The sequence below is a fragment of the Hyperoodon ampullatus genome (genome assembly GCF_949752795.1).
Source record: "Hyperoodon ampullatus genome assembly, chromosome: 3".
Taxonomy (NCBI): Eukaryota; Metazoa; Chordata; class Mammalia; order Artiodactyla; family Ziphiidae; genus Hyperoodon; species Hyperoodon ampullatus.
The window spans coordinates 137,428,632-137,443,921 of NC_136916.1; the positions used below are offsets into that span (position 1 = coordinate 137,428,632).

General features: G+C 35.3%; 1 protein-coding gene across 5 annotated transcripts in view; it reads left to right on the top strand.

The window, feature by feature from the left end:
• The window catches only part of KIAA0586, a gene marked incomplete at its 5' end in the record, with an annotated part of 114,289 nt that extends 99,314 nt beyond the window's left edge, over window positions 1-14,975 (top strand). For 3 of the 5 annotated variants that reach the window (XM_079699603.1, XM_079699605.1, XM_079699606.1), the window contains 2 exons: window positions 8,043-8,108; window positions 14,668-14,975. In XM_079699603.1, the coding sequence (XP_079555729.1) occupies window positions 8,043-8,108; window positions 14,668-14,819 (218 nt within the window). In that variant the 3' untranslated portion in view covers window positions 14,820-14,975. The remainder of the gene's footprint in view (window positions 1-8,042; window positions 8,109-14,667) is intronic. The other 2 variants (XM_079699607.1, XM_079699604.1) reach the window with 2 other exon arrangements.
• Between the last annotated feature and the right edge of the window lie 315 nt (window positions 14,976-15,290).

A 15,290-nucleotide genomic window follows, 5' to 3' on the forward strand; every position in this document is an offset into this window, starting at 1 on the left:
AAAAGGCCTGTACACCAAACTACAGTTAATGAATACAAGAATTAAAAAGCAAAACTTCGTTTAGTCTGAGGAAAAACAATTCTTTAAACTGTAACCACATGGCCGTTTCTTGTTTGCATCAACTCTGGGTGACTGTTATTGTCTTCTGTGAATTCTCTGGGGCAGGGGCCTGACTTTGTTGAATGAGCCAATTGTTTTCCTTTGTGTTGCCCATCTAGTAAGTTCCCATCTGGTTTGTATCAGACTGTTTTCACAGCCAACAACTGCTGCCTTCTCTATATCCTGACACTTCAGGGCCCCATGCTATCAAAGCATGCTGCGATGGCCTTGCTGGCAGGGCCCATACAGCTGTGCCTCACAGCTTGGAACTATTACCCAGAGTAATGGTAACATAGAACTTGGACTGGCCCTTATTCCCATTGGTGTCGTGTGTACACTGAGCAGAAATTCCCCCTTGCCTGCCTGCCCCCTCACCCCGAAACTTACTAGTCAACAGAAAGTCTTTAAAGCTCTAATTTTAGGATATGGAATAGTGTTGTTCTTATTTTCTAGTGGCTTCCTGTATTTGAAAGCTCATTTTTCATTCTTTCATTCTTTTTCAAAAGTTACCAGGTCTGGCCTTAAGGGAAGTGAACTGGTCACTATGTCACATTTAATTTTTGTTTCCAAATTTAGTTACGAATGACTAGATAAGGCAAAATCCACTGTAAAGACTACACAAATAATACACTGTATTTTTAGCGATAGTCACAGGCCAGAACTTGAGAGAGGTTTTCATATTAGTATTTCTATCTCAGAAAATGGATTTTCTGTGTAAATTATAGAAGCTCTTAGATTCAAACTGTTAAGTAACTATATTAGGGACCTCCTTTGCCTTCAGCTTTGTTAGCTATCAAATATCATTTATAAGAATGTGATAATAGTGACCTTCTATAACAATCTGTGGCCTCACGTAATTAAAGTTATATGAATTACTATTGAGTAAGAGTTATAGTTGAGTTTAAATGTAGTTATGATATCATTGCTTTATAGACATAAACTGAAGCAGTAAGCATTTTTTTGTATCCAAAATAAGGAATTAAGTGGCTTTTACAGGATGTATTAATATTTTTTAAAATATTTATTTGGTTGCACCGGGTCTTAGTTGCAGCAGGCAGGCTCCTTAGTTGTGGCTTGTCAGCTCCTTAGTTGTGGCATGTGAACTCTTAGCTGCGGCATACATGTGGGATCTAGTTCCCTGACCAGGGATCGAACCCGGGCCCCCTGCATTAGGAGCGCAGAGTCTTATCCACTGCACCACCAGGGAAGTCCCAGAATGTATTAATATTTTAGAAATGCTTTTAGAAATGCCTTCAAGATTAGTTAAACTGAGATTGGTTTGTGCTTTCAATTAAATTGAGTGGGTGATTGTTGTGAACATCAAGCATCCTAAATAGTAAGTCAAACTAGACTTGTGAGGGTCAAACTAAAGCAACAGCAACAAAAGCAAAAACTCACCTTCTGCTTCTGAATAATTTCAGCTTACAGGTTTTTCAAGATTTTAAGAAAAGAAATAGGAAGGAATTTGTCTTTAGTCAACAGTGTGGCCTGCTGCTGATGTTAACTTGATGTGAAAGCCTACCTAGTACTGTTAGTTATTTGGCATTTTCATTCATTGGAAAAACAGTTTAAAACTATAAGGGAATCATCTTTTAATTGATGAAACTAACCTATTGGGTTTTTTTCAACCTCAAGTTTTTCTGGAAGTATAATATACATACAGAAAAGTACACATAAGTGTACAGCTGAAAGAATTTTCAAAAACTGAGCACACTTGTAAAACCCATACGTAGCTCAAGAAACAGAATATTGCCAGCACCCCCAAAGCCCCTCACTTTCCCTTTCAGACACAGCTTCCACCTCCAAAAGGATAAGCACTATTCTCACTTCTAACAGCATAGATTAGTTCTCTTGTTTTTGTACTTTAAATAAATGAAATCATACAGAATGTATGGCTTCTTTCACAAGGCAAACCTATTGTAATTTTTAAGATTCTTTTAGTTTTCAAACCATTATGGCATGTTTTTATAAAGAATTATCTGAGAGGAATTTGTTTTAGTAGCTGTGTCATAGGCTGTTCAACCAACAGGAAGCACCTTGTAGATAAAGTTGTCTACTAAAACATCGTCTCTCCGTTCTCAACCACATTTTAATGCTGGAATGTCTCTCTAGACATTCCTGCCCCTGAAAGGCAGGAACTCTCTTTGTCATTACACTACACAGCAATACATTCAAGCACTTAAATGGTTTTTAATGAGCCTTAATAATTGAGTGTACATTATTCAAATAAATCATGGTCTGCATTCAGGTTAGGTGGGTCATCTATTTTCTGAATTACCAATCAGTTTCCTGGCATTTGAATATAAGCTTTTATGCTGCCAAGATACTATTTCTGAAAATCCTATTATTGACAAGAGTTGTATACCTATTAGATATGCAGCCAATGAGTAACTTATTTGTTTCAAAAGTGTTAACTTCTTCTATATATATTTAACTACTTTAATAATATTCCCTTTTTTGTTCCTTCAGTGAACTCAAATTAGTATAAAAGCACCAGCTATTCTGAATGTTACTAATTTTAGATTTCTCCTTATTAGATTTGTTTCAAATTCTGGATGTCACTCATTTAAAAACTCTTGTCTTGAGGGTTAAAAAAATTCATGTTTTGGAGGCCTTCATCTTTATATCCTTGTTTTGCAGTTAACAGTCCTGTAGTACTATATGGTTTTCTTAAATACATAAAGAATTTGTTTAAAACAATAATATAATGATTTACAGATTTAAGTATTGCTATACTAGTAATTCTTACTAAAGATAGTATTACAGAGCAGAAGATAAATTTTCAATCAAAAATAAAAATTTTTTAAATACAAGAGTAGAACATAAAGCCCAGGTTCCGATCCTTTTAAATACCACTTTTTGAAATACAACATGGTTACTTTCAAATGGGCACCATATAGCTACAAGATTTTGAATGACCATTTAAAATAAGTTAAAGTACTGAAATACGGTGAATGTTTGGAAGAAGCATAGTGTACAAGTGGTACAATTCCTGTACCGTTGGTGTGCCCTCATTTAAAGCTTTTTCAGCAGTATCCCTGCTTTCCCAGCCTTGGATTCTATTTCCAAATCTAAGATCGTTTGTTTTTATTTTGTGGTACTTTTAAACGTTTAAATAAAGGTTAACACGTTTGCCTTTTGTGGTAAAGGTAAAAGGATAAATTATATTCATAGGTAATTTATGACTCAATTTTTAGTCAATATTATCCACTCAGAATTTCCACAAATGTTAATAGAAATTTATAGATAAAATATTTAGAAATGTTCTCTTCTCATTCTTTCACTTAAATACCAATGAGTATTATGTTTGCTCAATTTTGAACAGCAGGATGAGGAAGTGTAAGAACCAACAAACTTGATAAGCAGTTTTCAAAGCACATGGCCATGGTGTAAGTTGTGTTTGCTACCTTAATCCTCACCTGCAGAGCACAGTATTCACACTTTAAACCCTGTCACCAGCAAGTGACAATTATGAGGCAGCTACAGGAAAAAATGAGAATAGTCAACTCTGATATTGACATGGTGGCCTTTTTTTTTTAACCATTAGGAGAAATCATTGTAGAGATAAAGATTCTCCCCCAGTTTTGGTACAGGAGAGTTTTGTTTATGGTTATAATAACAGCAATGACAATATGTAATAGATGCCATCTATGTTTACTTCCTTTATGTGATGCACTCTGCTAAGATCCTTAATCAGTCCAATTAGGTAGGTAATAGTTGTCTCATTTCATATTTGAGGAACCTGAGACTCAGAGAGGTTACATATTTTGCACAAGGTTACACAGCTAATAAATGATAGAGCTAGGAGTCAAACCAAGTCCAATTCTGAAATCAAAGGCTATGCTCTTCAACATACTATATATTTCCTTCCTTGACAATTTTTTAAAAAGTAGAACTGATAAGTTCTGATTATTCTTACAGGTCTCAATATCTAAAGATACATCTTGGTAGAAGAGTATGAAAATGTTGGGTGGTGGGGAAAGAACTGTTTACTATGGGTTTTTAGTTCCTACTACTAATTTGTGACATTGATTTCTTTGTCAGTGAACCTTCCTGAATCACGATTTCCTTATTAGTAAGGGTAAGATCATCTCTGAGATCCCTTATAGTTCTACTGCTGTAATATGTGATCTTAAACCAAAAGTCTCCCTGTCAAAATATATTTTGAAAAGAGTTCCTTAATGAGATCAATTTTTTGTCAATTGGGAAAGTTAGAAAATAATCATAGGTTAAATAATAATACAACTACCATTTATTGAGTGCCTCTGTAGGCACTGCTCTAAGTTATTTACATATATCGTTCCAGTTAATGATCATAAGAAACCTATGAGCTAGAAGAGGAAATAGAAGCACAAAGTGGTGATACTTCACGGAGTGTGGTATTTCTCCCAGGTCTCACAGTGGTTGGCACTGTGATTTGCATTCAGGTAGCTTAGCTTCTAAGTCTGTGCTTTTAGCCTCGAGCTAACAGCTGTCTCTCTAATAAGAGTGTCTGGTTGTTATTTACTTGCCCCCCAATTTTTTTATCTTGCATACCACAGTATAGAATGAACGGGAAAAAAGCAATTTTTTCTAGAAAATGATCTATAAAAGATCATAGAGTATTATATCCATTCCATATAAAGTTTTAAGAAACATTGGTCAGCTGGATATTTCTTGAACAACTATATACAAAGAACTGAAGTAGGCATCTTAGGGAAAATGAAGAAAGATAATGGAGGGAACCATTTATTTTCTTGTCCTTTAAGGAAATCTGGCATTGCAGTAATTTTACTTCAGCCTATGAAGTGGCTTATTGGAAACATTCCTTTAAAAAAATAACAGATTTTGTATGTTATTTTAATTTAGACAATTTTACTAATAATGTAGCTTTTTGTTGGCTATAAAGAGATGACTAACATTTACTTGGTTTGGACTAATGAAATAGTTGTTATTTTTTTAGTTAAAATTCATTTTTTAATAAAGCAAAAATAAGCTGCTTTTGAAAGTTTCAAGAAAATGTTTTTATTAAGCAAAGGACCTGAATATTAGAGAAAACATTCTCCATTTTTTATTGAAAAAAAATGGAGTGTATAAAATTCCCATTTAGTTATTATGAATTTAGAAGAGTGTTCCATTGTAGCAGCAACTCCCTTTGGGGGATATATCCCCTTTGGAGTGTGAGCCTGTCAGAATAGAAGGGAGCCCTTGTTGGTTTGAGAAAGCCCCAGAAGTGATTCAGACTTTCCCTTCTCCTACCCCAACCCTCTGTTGAAAATCACTGGTTTAAAAAAGGTATCGCAGCTCTTTTTTCCAAAGTATCCAGGTACACTATTTAGCACCTTCTTTATTAATTAATTATTATTTTTTTTTTTGGCTGCGTTGGGTCTTCGTTGCTGCATGCACACTTTCTCTAGTTGTGGTGAGCGGGAGCTACTCTTTGTTGTGGTGTGCAGGCTTCTCATTGCGGTGGCTTCTCTTGTTGCAGAGCACAGGCTCTAAGTGCACGGGATTCAGTAGTTGCAGCACTCAGGCTCAGTAGTTGCGGCACACGGGCCCTAGAGCATGTGAATTTCAGTAGTTGCTGTGCGTGGGCTTAGCAGTTGTGGCTTGTGGGCTCTAGAGTGGCAGGCTCAGTAGTTGTGGCACACAGGCTTAGTTGCTCCATGGCATGTGGGATCTTCCTGGACCTGGGATTGAACTCGTGTCCCCTGCATTGGCAGGTGGATTCTTAACCACTGTGCCACCAGGGAAGTCCTCCAGTTAAAGAGGATTGAGACAAAATGTCTTACTCTTTGTGGCCTTCACAGCACCTAGTATAATAATGATGGACACATAAAAGGTATTTTTAAAAATTTTTTTAATTGAACCCTAGCTAGACCTAAGGTAGGTTTTCTTTTTCTTTTTCTTAGTTTCCACCCAGTTTTGTTTAGTCTGAAAGGGATGATGTTGCTTATTTCTTACTATAATACAATAGATTAGTTTGAATTCTGGGCTTCCAGGCAACCACCTCAGAGAAGACTGCCGTTTAATTTGCTTGCTACAAACAAATGGTTCTTCAGTGGAGGGGGCCTCTGCGGTGGTACTGATACCTCTGCTTCCATGTTTGTACTGTAGGTGCTATATAGAATCAGTAACTTCTCTCACTGCTAACACTCAGAAACTTAAAGGCAGAGGGGGAATTGAATGTAGATAGTGTCTAATAGTAACATCATAGTAAGCACTTTTAATGCTTTTAAAGATTTTAAAAAGGTATTTAAAGATTTTTTTTTTTTTAGAAACTATCAAAGTCAGATGCCCAATTTGGGTCAATTTTCAGATTATCGGTGTATAAGTAATTTGTATTCACCTACAAATTTACCCTTATAAAATTATATTTTCTTCTAAAACTATACTTTTTAAGCTTTAATTTTTCTTCATTGATCTGTATGTATTGCCTTTAAGTTTTTTATTGAAGTATAGTTGATGTACAATATTATGTTACAGGAGTACAATATAGTGATTTACAATTTTTAAAGGTAATACTGTATTTATAGTTATTATAAAATATTGGCTATATTCCTTGTGTTGTAAAATATACCCTTGTAGCTTATTTTATACATAATAGTTTGTACCTCAGCAGATGAATGGATAAAAAAGATGTGTGTACACACACACACACACACACACATACACACACAGAGTGGAAAACTATTCAGCCATAAAAAAGCATGAAATTTTGCCATTTGCAACCACATGGTTGGACTTGGAGGGTATTATGCTAAGTGAAATAAGTCAGACAGAGAAAGACAAATACTGTATGATATGACTTATACGTGGAATCTAAAAAATACAACAAACTTGTGAATATAATGAAAAAGAAACAGACTCACAGATACAGAGAACAAACTAGTGGTTACCATTGGGGAGAGGGGAGGGGCAATATAGGTGTAGGGGATTAAGAGGTACAAACTGTTATGCATTTAAGTTTTTAACATTTAAATATGTGTTTCCTACAACGTAGCTACAATAGTTTAACATGAATGTTTGTCACCAGTGGGAATATATTGCTTGGCTTAGTGAACTATGTAATGCTTAAAATCACTTTCATTTAATTATCTTCCTTTAAATCCACCTGAAATTTTCGTGAAATAAAGGAAGCTTGAGAGATGATTGATTTTTACCTTAGAGAAAATCAGAAAATACTGATTGTACCATACTGTAAATTTTTTCTGAATCATTCTGAATAACAGTGGTTATTAACAGTAACTGAGTATATTTCAGAGCATAGGTTAACAGCATGCCATCAACTGGGGCATATGCCTTAGGCACCCAGGGTATCTTTTTGGCCTGAGAACTATATGTACCACAGGTTTCTCTCTTCAGTTATTTAACTTTTCTTGGCTTTATAATTCTCTAGCTATAGAAAAAGTTTTTCCCCAGCCTATTTCATTTTAATATTAAAATTTGGCTTTGGTTTAACAGGGTAGTGTTCTTCTTTGCTCCCTGACAACTTTACTGGTTTTTTCACATGGATTGTGTTGGGCAATATGCCCCAGGCTGGCCTAGGGAGAAGGGAAATTCTAAACTTCTTTTTATAATGATTAAATCCTTAAGTAAGAGAATCTGTGAAAACTTTTAGCCTTGGAAGAAATGGCCCATGAGTTTCTCTTATTAAATACAAATAATTATGCAAATTCTTTCATGATCCTTGGTTTCTCCCTTTCCCTAATCTTCGATGCATAAAGATAATAATCTATTAGGTAAAGTATTATTCTATTGGCGGTCATTAAAATTCAGCTGTTTAACTTCCTTCTTTATATTAAGGCCACAAGGTCAGGCTTCTGTTTGCCTGGTTTTATGAAAGTAACTGTGAGAGTGCATTTGGTTTGTGGGTTGTTGTTTTTTTTTTAATAGCAGGGATGAATCATGATTATTTCTATGTTTAACTGATTTTCTTATGAAAAAAATTTTTTTAACTGTAGCTTCACCAGGTGATATGGATCGGACACAGAACGAGCCCAATCTGTACCTAGCATCCATATTTACAGGTAAGATTTTTTACTTTAAAAGTTTCAGATTTTTTTCATTTCCTTCTTGCTTTCTCTCATAATAATCAACACAGTAGAGAAAATAATTCCAATTTTTTATTCTTTTAAAATATCTATAAACCCACCCCAGGTATAGAACTCCCTTCATGCACTAAACTCAACTCTCCAAAAGTTAGGAGACAAAAAAAAATCTATCATTTCCTTTTGGAAAGTTTATAAAATGTTGAATTAAAAGGCTGCAGGTGTGGTATTCGAGCACTGAGGCTAGTACTCGAGATAATTCCATCTGGGGGAGGTTATTTGTTGGGACAGGACACTGTTTAAACTTTGAAGTCAGTTTTAAACAAAGTGAAGCAGCTGGAACCTGGCATAAGAAGAAACAAATCTTTCACATTAACTATTGCTTTTTGGAGAAAAAAAAGATTTGGACTTGTTTTTACAGGTGCCAATACATTTATTCTTCCTATAGGAACTGCTGTATTTTTATGTTAAATTATAAATTTTAAAATAAGCATTTGTCAACTCACTTAAAAAACAGAAGCAATAGTAAACTTAAAAAATGTAATAGGGTGTATATTTCTAAAACACATTTTGGGATGAGACTATATTAACATTTTAAATCAGTCTTTTAAACATGAAAGTAAGGAAAGAAATGTTTAATACTGACTAATTCTGTAAAGCGGAGGCAAATCTCATTTTACATACTATATACTTAACATCAAATGACCAGGCATCTTCTTCATCAAGGCTTGTAGTATTTGTTCTCAAGCACTGAAGCTATGATGTTGCAAAATCTGTAGGGCTGGGTTAAGTATGTGAGGAGAATTGAATACAGCAGGATAGTTTAGCAGCTGCTTAAACAAGGAATTTAAGCAAGAGTAGATGAACCCAGGGTGGACAGGAAAAAATGCTTCAAGAACTCAGTAAAACACAGCTGAAATACTGTAACATTTTCATAGACAGCTGGGAAGCAACTGTGTTGCTGGAACTCAGGGTTGATTTTAAAGACTGGATCTGGTCAGCATGAGTCTAAGCAAGCTGGTAGCCATAAGGAACCACAGACTCTCTAGGTAGAAACAAATCAGTTTGGTTCAGCAATCATTTTAAGGCCCAGTGTGTACCTAGCATTATGCTACAACTTTGTAGAATGCAGACGTAAACAAGACAAAGTCATTGTCCTCATGGGGCACATTTAACAGGAGCAACAGACCCACAAGCAAATAACAGTAATACAAGACGATAAGGTCACAGATACTTAGTGTGTACCTACTGTGCTAGTCACTTGGAAGACAATGAGTGTAAGTCGCAGTTCATGCTCTTAAGGAATATATTGTCCAGTGGAAGTGACAGACACATAAATAATTACAGTGCAGTCTCCTAAGTGCTGCAGTAGCATTGCCTTCAGAGAATAAGGCATCCGCAGTTAACAGGAGAGGAACCCCTGTATTTCACCACTACGGCTGGGAAAACAACTCAGAGAGTGTAATTCATCTGCACATGTTCTTGAGTATTTAGGGTCCGCAGACCCCTTAGAGACATTGATAGCTATGACTACCTGCCTCCCTTCCAAACTGTACTTATATGAAAATAATTTGCATATGGTTTCAGGGTATTCACAGATAGATCCCGGGTCACCCATCCATGGACTCTGGATTCAGATCCTTCGGGTACTTGATTAAAGATTATTATCTTTGTTTCCTTTTTAATTTTATTTTTAAATGTGCAGTATATAAGAAACTCATCTTGATCTGCATGTAGAAATACCCAAATCCAGGCAATTTAAAGTCACTATACTATCTATTCATCAACTCATAGAAGAATCCCATAAGTTTATGTGGCTTATGCCATGTGCAGTTACTGAATCTGAGTGAGGAGTGTGCGGTGCTGCATTCTTCTGTGAAGTTACTGAGAAATTTTTTACTTCTTTTCTCTGCTTGCCTCATGTTGTTTTAGGAGAGAATACTTTGTTTGGATTCCTCTCAGTTTGCAAATAACAGAGACATAATAATGGGTTACCAACTGTTTGAAGATTAGAGTCAGAATCTAAAACCTGCTGATGAAATGGATTATCTAAACCTAAAAAGCTTTTAGAAAGTTTTGTATATGTATTTTTAAAAATACACATGTGATATACAGGCAAATTCTTAAATGGACATAAAAAATCCTGTATTATTACTTTATTACTTAGAATAAATTAGTTTTAGATTTTCTGTTCCTTAGTCTTACAATCAAAGAACAGAAAACAAAATTTCTTTATGAATTTTAAATATTTTTAAAGCAAAAAAATTGAATTTCAAATGCCTAAAGAGTTTTACAAATACGACTTAGGATGCTTCAAATACATGGTCTCGCTCAGTGACATCTCCCGCTTAAATGCATGCCAGGTTAAATGACGTACTGCCTACCCACGGAATCAAGGAATAATCTCCCTTTTTTAAAAACAAATCTGAAAACAGCTGTTGAAACAATTACATCATAGAGTAATGACATGACTGTGGAAAGTTAAAAAGTCAAACTTTGAAAACATCAAACTACATTTAATATAGGTAGAAATTTTATGTTTGCTTTAATGATGATTTATTAAGATATTATGTCTTTTCTTTAAAAACAAATTAAACTCTGTGAGGACCATAACTGGATATGAATGTGACTCTTTTTGCCTGTTAACAGTGATGCTTTTGAAAAAAGTTTCCAGTCTAAAAAGTTCTCTTTTAAAGCTCTAAAACTGTGACTGTTTAGCTTGTGTAAATGAGTGCTTCAAAAAACCTTTCCAAAATGTACATTAACAAACACCTTTAGATAAGGTGATGCATTTTATTGATATAACTCATTGATTAAAACTAAGTTACTAGAGTTAAAAGTAGCATAATTACTTGGAGGCCTTCTAAAGCTGTGGGGTTTTTTCTTAGTGTATTTCAGTGACACATTCTTATCCCTCTCTCCTGAGTCGACTGCCTTTTGCAGCCCATTCTGAGGGTCATTGCCTCTTAGGATAATTTCTTTCCAGTTCCATAAAAGTAAGTGCTAATCTGTTTTAAGTGCTTTTTATTTGCCAGCACTATTCAAAACACTTTATATGCATTATCCCATTTAATCCGCATAAAACCCTCTGAGGTAGGTACTCTTACCTTTATTTTGTAGAAGAGGAAATGAGGGTTTAGAGAAGTTATGTAACTTTCCAAAAGTCCCTTATCACTCATTCTCCCTCATACCCCTTACCTATTTTTCATTATAGCACTCATCACCACCTGACATAATATATGTTTGTTTCCTTACTTGTCATTTGCCTTTCACATCCAGCTGGGATATGATGTCAGTGAGATTAGAGCCTTTGTTTTCTTTACTGCCGAGATCTCCAGAGTCTAGAACAGTGCCTGGCACATAGGTGCTTAGTTGATATTTATTGAGTTAGCAAATGGATGAGCCTAGCACTGCCCTATTACGGAATCCGTGCTCTGTTCCTCCCCCTTCCTCTTTTACTCCTTCCCACACGAAAACCTCACACTGACAGTCTTGATGGGACCATTCCCAGGTGACTGAACAATAGACCTCATTTGGACCCCAGACTTGACTGATCATAAAGGGACTTGTGCTTGAAACTTCATCACTGCTCCTCTCCTTAGCTGCCCCTACCATTACATACCACTACTAAAATGGAATTTCCCTCAACAACCTTTAAAAGTACTAATTTTTTATGTGGATAATTAAGGTATTTGGTATCAGGCAAAAAGCAGTGAGTTGTAGTCTCAGCTCTACCAATTACGAATTAGATGAATTATACTAGACTCTTTTGAAAACCTTGTGTGACTCTTACCTTGTGTGATTCTTCATTCTTGGGTCTCTTCCTACTTATCTGACACTTCCCTTTTGTGTTCCTCTATTTTCTCTTTATTCACCTTTCTTTGTCCTTCTCTTATTTCTGTCATCATTTATTTTGTTGTCCTCTTTTTCTTCATTGCCTTCCACATCTTTTAAGTCCTAGCTCAACTGCTACTTCCACCTAATTTAAACCAAGTATTCCTCTACATGTTTATCTACACTACTAGGTTTTAAGCTTCTTGAAGATGAGGACTATTTCTTTTTCACCTGTGTATCATCTTCTCAACACCATCTTAGCTCCACACATACAGTAGGCTTGTATAGATGTTTAGTTAGTGACCATATGCTTTTGGAAAAGCCCACTCTGACATCTCTGTGCCTCAGTTACCTTTACCTTGTCTGCCTCCCAGAATTACTGTTAGGATGAGATAAGATGATGGGCAAAAGATCTTTGCAAAATTTTAATTGCTGTATAAATCTAAGGCAGTAACTATAAGAAATAGCATAACTTTACAATAATTGAATTTAATATGTTCCTTGAGACTTGGAAACTTCTTCAAGGTCCAAAAAAATGTTATAGCTCTTGTTACATCACTGAACAATTCAATCAGTAATTTAATGTGCAGAGTAGAAAATAAAGGCACATGTAAAGCAGTTTTGTGAAACTGGATAACAAAGAAAAGAAGAATATCTGGCATCAGTGTAGTTTTTGACAGATATGTAAGTAATGCAAGGAATGGAATTTTTCTTAATCAGGGGAAGATAACATTTAATTTTACAGGTTGAAAATTAATTTTGCTCTCAAGCCTTAGTTATGTCCTGTGTTGGTTTTTCCTTTATTGACGAGGTAAGCTCTGATCTTGGATACTTCTCTTGGTTATTTTGTATATTCTGCATCACGGTTTTGTAAAATGTCAGAATATTTAAACGATGCTTATGTCCTATGAAGATTTTTTAAAAGAAGTTCTTATTGTTTCTTTTTTTAAATTTATTTCTTTTTTTAATTTATTTTTATTTTTGGCTGTGTTGGGTCTTTGTTGCTGCGCTCAGGCTTTCTCTAGTTGCAGCAAGTGGGGGCTACTCTTCGTTGCGGTGTGCGGGCTTCTCAGTGTGGTGGCTTCTCTTGTTGCAGAGCACGGGCTCTAGGTGCACGGGCTTCAGCAGTTGTGGCTTGCGGGCTCTAGAGCACAGGCTCAGTAGTGGTGGCGCACGGGCTTAGTTGCTCCACGGCACGTGGGATCTTCCTGGACCAGGGCTCGAACCTCTGTCCCCTGAATTGGCAGGCAGATTCTTAACCACTGCCCCACCAAGGAAGTCCCTTGAATGTTTATTTAATATATATTTTTCAGCATTTAAAATGTGTTTGGCATCATTCCAGACACAGAGACTACAAGTACTGAATAAACCATAAGTTTATAAACAATAAGTTTCTTAATTTTAGTTTTTATCATATCCTGACAGAGCTAAATTTCAACAAGTCTTTTCCTATTTAAAATATTTGTTCTATTTAAATTGATAAAATAATTGCTTTCTTCTTAAGGATTATGCTGTTGTATTACAGTTTGTAGTACTGCTATAATTATATGAAATCTTATTTCCCTTTCCTCTTTTATTAAAAATAAATTGATACAAGTAACAAAAAGGAATGGTATATTAAAATAGTCTTTGTTAGACTTCCTAACATGAAAGGAATTTTTCTTTTACAAGTATTTTGATCATCTTGAACATCTGTGATTGAGTCATCATTGAATCTCCAAAACTGACTACTTTTACTGTGGTCCCTATAAAAACTTGATGGAAAATTTCACTTTATTACTGTGGAAACTATTTTAAAAGTATAAAGGAGTTTTAGAAAAATTACTATGACTCTTGACTCAGAGTTGTCTTTAAGATTATTTAGGATAATTTACTTTTAAGATGCTTATTATTATGTATATATGGTAAGTACATGAAATTTAAAATGAGAATTTTTGTGGTCTTAAATAGTACCAAGTTGGCATTCTTTATGCTCTTAGGCAATGTGCTTTTTAAACTTAGAGGAGTGAATTAGGGTATATACAGATAGATAGATATATATGTAGTCAACTCTGGGTTTTTAAAAACATATTAATGAATTCTTCATTTCAAACTGCCTCCCTGACTTGGTCTTACCTAGCATTTATCATCTGTACCACAGTTTTGGGCACTTGTATACCATCTTAGTCTATTCAGGCTACTATAACAAAATGCTATCGACTGAGTGGCTTTTAAACAACAGAAATTTATTTCTCACAGTTCTGGAGGCTGGACATCCAGGATCAAGGCACCTCTTCCTGATTCCTGTGTCCTCACATGGTCGAAGGACTAGCATGGTCGAAGGGGCTAGCAAACTCTCTGGGGCCTCTTTCATAAAGGCACTAGTCTCATTCATGAGGGCTGCATCCTAATGACCTAAGCATCTCCCAAAGGCCACACTTCTTAATACCACCACACTAGGCATTAGGATTTCAACATATGAATTTTGGGGAGACATAACATTCAGATCATAACATATACTTTGAAAATGTTGTCTCTTAATTGTTCAGGTGTGGGAGTGGAAAGGAGGGTGTATTTTACCTCTGTGACAAGTTCTGAGCACCTTGAGAAAAGAAATTATCGCAACTGCAATCCTTTTTTGATCCCCAGTATTATTTAGGAAAGTTTAAGGCACATAAATACTCAGGTACACTTGTTTAGCTGAAGGAGTTTCTCCTTTTTACAGGTGGTAAAGCAGTTCCACTCTTCACTTCGCAGACATCACCTGCCAAGATGTCCGTGACACCACCCTCAGTGAACCTGGAGGACTGCTCTCAGTCTCTGAGCATCAGCACTGTCCAGGGGGACACAGAGTCCTCAGGAACAGATACCTTCTGAATGTGAAGTGAGAGCCAGTACAGTATTTGTGCTACTGGTTTTGAGGTCATTTTTCTCTGGCATAAAACTATCTCTCAGACTATTTTTGTCTTTCAACATATTCAGAAAAACAGTTTTTAATTTTTTATTAAAATGAAAAGTGTAATTTGGGTATTAGGTAACATTTTTAAATAAAATAATTTAAATGGATATCATCATGAGTCTGTGTTATTTCTTAGAATCCTGAGGCAGTGTACAATAGTGGAAAGGGCATAACTTTTGACATCTAAAAATTTATTCTACGGATATAATTATCTGTACTTTGTTATGAAATTAAGTTGCTCAAGGTTATTCATTCCAAATTTTTTATAAGAGCAAATAATTGGAAGCAATCTAATGTCTCTCAGTAAGGAACTGATTAAAAAAGTGATAGTACAACTGAATACTAGGTGGCACAAAAAAGAATTTTAAAATGTTTATGTATTGATATAG